Below are 3,190 nucleotides of genomic sequence, written 5' to 3' on the forward strand. Positions count from 1 at the left end.
CTGCCAGTACCATACAGCACCTTTCTCAGTGCTGTTCCCTCGAGTTAACAGCAGTTTGCTCTGTATGTTTCCCGAGTGCTGCAGAACAGGAACTGCTGTAGGCATAAAGATGACATCTGTACCCAGTGCTTTGGATAGGGCCAGATCTGTTGTCTAGGGGATGTCCAGGTGTCTTGAATCCCTCTTTGAGAATAGTGATGATGGGTGAAAACTGCAAGCTTCTTCAAAGGCTGCTGGTGAGTTCCGCTGTGAGATGTTCCCACCAGCCCCATATAAGAAGGGATCCAGTTCTGGGTATGATCTGCACGGTGGCTGTATCTCTTCACACCCTTTTTAGTCCCCAGGGCAACAATGCCTGCCTGTCGGCACCGGTGGTAATACTGACTAACAAACCAGACCCTGCCCATCTGCCTGAAGGGCTAAGATGCAGCTCAGCAGGACTGCTCTGTATCAGTAGTGACCATGTCCCTGCTGTGAGCCCACAGCAACCGCAAAGCTAGCTAAAGCTGGTGCTGCTAAGAGCACTACACCTATGGTTAACATGGCTCAGTTGATGTTGAACTCATGCTCACTGGCCAGTAAGCTGCAGCCATTTGATTTTCCAGCCTCCCAGGGGCACGGTTGCATATATCCTCATCTGCTGGTGAACAGGGTGTTTCAAAACCTATATCCATGCCACATTAGATCCTCAAACGAGTGACCTTTCTGAAAAATGTTTTTAAAGCCAAAGCTCATACGGAAAATCTCATTGCGTAGATGTTGCTGTGCTTGGATTGAGACGGTTGTTCTGTCTGTTGTAGGTTGGTGAGTGGGCAGTTCGGAAATTGGGCCTTGTGAAATATGCAGAAAAGTATGCTGGGAATTACAGTGGAGGGAACCGGCGCAAACTCTCCACAGCCATTGCCCTCATTGGAGGGCCACCTGTGGTGTTCCTGGTGAGTCCACAACCTTTGCTCATTAACAATTCCCTTAGAAAACAGAAGAATCAGATTCAAATTAAGATATCTCATGGCCAACTGATGTTTAAATACATCATTAGTCACTTAAATGTGAGCAAAGAGCACGTGGAAATAATTGTTTCCTGTTTAAATGTAGGTGCAAGCTATAATGTGCCTCCAGGCTTCTGTTTCTAAGAAAACTGCTGGGGAAGTGGGGCTCTTGAACACGATGCCAAACTGCCAGTTGTGTAGCATCTTCACTGCCTTACTACTGCTGCAAAGATTTCTGTACCTACAAAAAAATAACAGCTTTTCTGCTGAAACAAGTGACTTCTACTGCGCAAGAGGATCAGTCCTGTATTTTTAATAATTCAGTGAAAATTGTAAACAAATATTTTAGGATTCTTTAGATTAAAAGCAAGGACAAAGTTCAGGGTTATTAAAGTTCATAGTGCAGGAGAAAGTAGTCTACTGCTCTATTTAAACAAGCTAATTGACTTTAACTTGTTTTGGAACTGGATATTTCAACAAGTTTTAATTGCAGATTAAACCGTACTCCTCAGTTCTGAAAATGATGTTTGCTGATTTAAAATATGGACGTAAATTATTTTCTTCTTTGGGAAAATGAGTCAAAACTTGCTTATTTTCAACATTTCCAGGATGCATAATCAGAATGGACAGGTCGTTTCAAAGATGAGGTGTTTACCAGTAGAATGTAAAGCGAAACCTATTTTTTATATATTTTGCAGGATGAGCCCACAACAGGGATGGATCCCAAAGCACGCCGTTTCTTGTGGAACTGTGCTCTGAGTGTAATCAAAGAGGGGAGATCAGTGGTGCTTACATCTCACAGGCAAGTAGCAGCCCGCTTGAATCATACGTTGGCTTTTGCATCTCTCTGGGCTGGATACTAAACCCTGCTTGGCTGCACAGCCCTTCGCTGTGCTTGCAGTGCTAATGAAGCTCCTTCTGCCTACAGCATGGAAGAATGTGAAGCCCTCTGCACTCGAATGGCGATAATGGTCAACGGCAGATTCAGGTGTCTGGGCAGCGTCCAGCATCTAAAGAACAGGTAGCTTTTTTTTTTTTCATTTACACCACAAAATTGTCTGCATTTTCAGGGAGATAGTCAGATTTTATTCTTCATGCAGCATTCCCAGTGCTGTTCTGGCTCTGGAAAATGCTGATGGATTTCAAGCTGCACTTCTCTTTCAAAGGCACTGAACTCCTGTGCTGGCCCTCTTTTTTACAGGTTTGGAGATGGTTACACCATAGTGGTGAGAATTGCAGGGGCAAACCCAGACCTGAAGCCTGTTGAGGAGTTCTTCGGTCATGCCTTCCCTGGAAGTGTTCTGAAGGAGAAACATCGAAATATGCTGCAGTACCAGCTTCCCTCTTCACCTTCCTCCTTGGCCAGAATATTTAGTATTCTCTCCCAGAACAAAAAGAGACTCCACATAGAAGACTACTCCGTTTCTCAGACCACGCTTGACCAAGTAAGTATTTAGTAGCCTGTCTGCCAAAAGCTGCTTTGTGCAGAGGTAGGAATATATCCACTAATTGGTTGATCTTCTTTCAAGGGCATTTCAGCAGAGTACTGAATCCCAGGACTAGCTCAGGAACCCCAGTGTATAAAATGTCCTGAATTAACGAAAATCCAGGGTGATGCGTGACATGGCTTTTTGTCTTGTAGGTATTTGTAAATTTTGCTAAGGACCAAAGTGACGACGACCACACTAAGGACCTGTCATTGCACAAAAACCAGACTATAGTAGACATTGCAATCCTTAATTCCTTCCTGCAAGATGAGAAGGTAAAAGAAAGTTGTGTGTGAGCCAATTCAGCAAAGAAATGATGGGAAGAATGCAAACTTCGTTTTCCTGGGACAGCATACTCCCGAAGAAAAAGCTAGAGGAAGAGAAACTGGACACTCTACTGATAACCATTCAATGCAATGCAATTCAATGCAATGGAAACAAAATTCCTGTACAGGGGCAGTGCCTCATGGAGTCGTCTTGTACTGTTCTCAAGTGAAAGACTTGAACTTCGCTCATTACAGTGTAACTCTGAAGCTGTGGTAAAGCACCCATCAGATGCTGTGGGCTTTCAACTATACTGTAGCTTGTCCTGTATGGCATGTTTTACTGGGGTTGCAAAGGCAGTTCACTGAGGAGTCATGGCCAGTGGTTATTTACAGATATTTTAGACATGAGTGTTTTAGTCCTTAAAACATTCATGTCAGGAGTGGGAAT

General features: G+C 43.9%; 1 protein-coding gene across 1 annotated transcript in view; it reads left to right on the top strand.

Annotated features, from left to right (window-relative positions):
* The window catches only part of ABCA1 (ATP-binding cassette, sub-family A (ABC1), member 1), a 73,693-nt gene extending 70,503 nt beyond the window's left edge, over nucleotides 1-3,190 (top strand). Inside the window, exons 45-49 of the mRNA XM_010138042.1 lie at nucleotides 801-935; nucleotides 1,688-1,791; nucleotides 1,918-2,010; nucleotides 2,191-2,434; nucleotides 2,632-3,190. Of these exons, the coding sequence (XP_010136344.1) occupies nucleotides 801-935; nucleotides 1,688-1,791; nucleotides 1,918-2,010; nucleotides 2,191-2,434; nucleotides 2,632-2,772 (717 nt within the window). The 3' untranslated portion in view covers nucleotides 2,773-3,190. The remainder of the gene's footprint in view (nucleotides 1-800; nucleotides 936-1,687; nucleotides 1,792-1,917; nucleotides 2,011-2,190; nucleotides 2,435-2,631) is intronic.

The sequence above is a fragment of the Buceros rhinoceros genome, unplaced genomic scaffold (genome assembly GCF_000710305.1).
Source record: "Buceros rhinoceros silvestris isolate BGI_N320 unplaced genomic scaffold, ASM71030v1 scaffold14746, whole genome shotgun sequence".
Lineage (NCBI taxonomy): Eukaryota > Metazoa > Chordata > Aves > Bucerotiformes > Bucerotidae > Buceros > Buceros rhinoceros.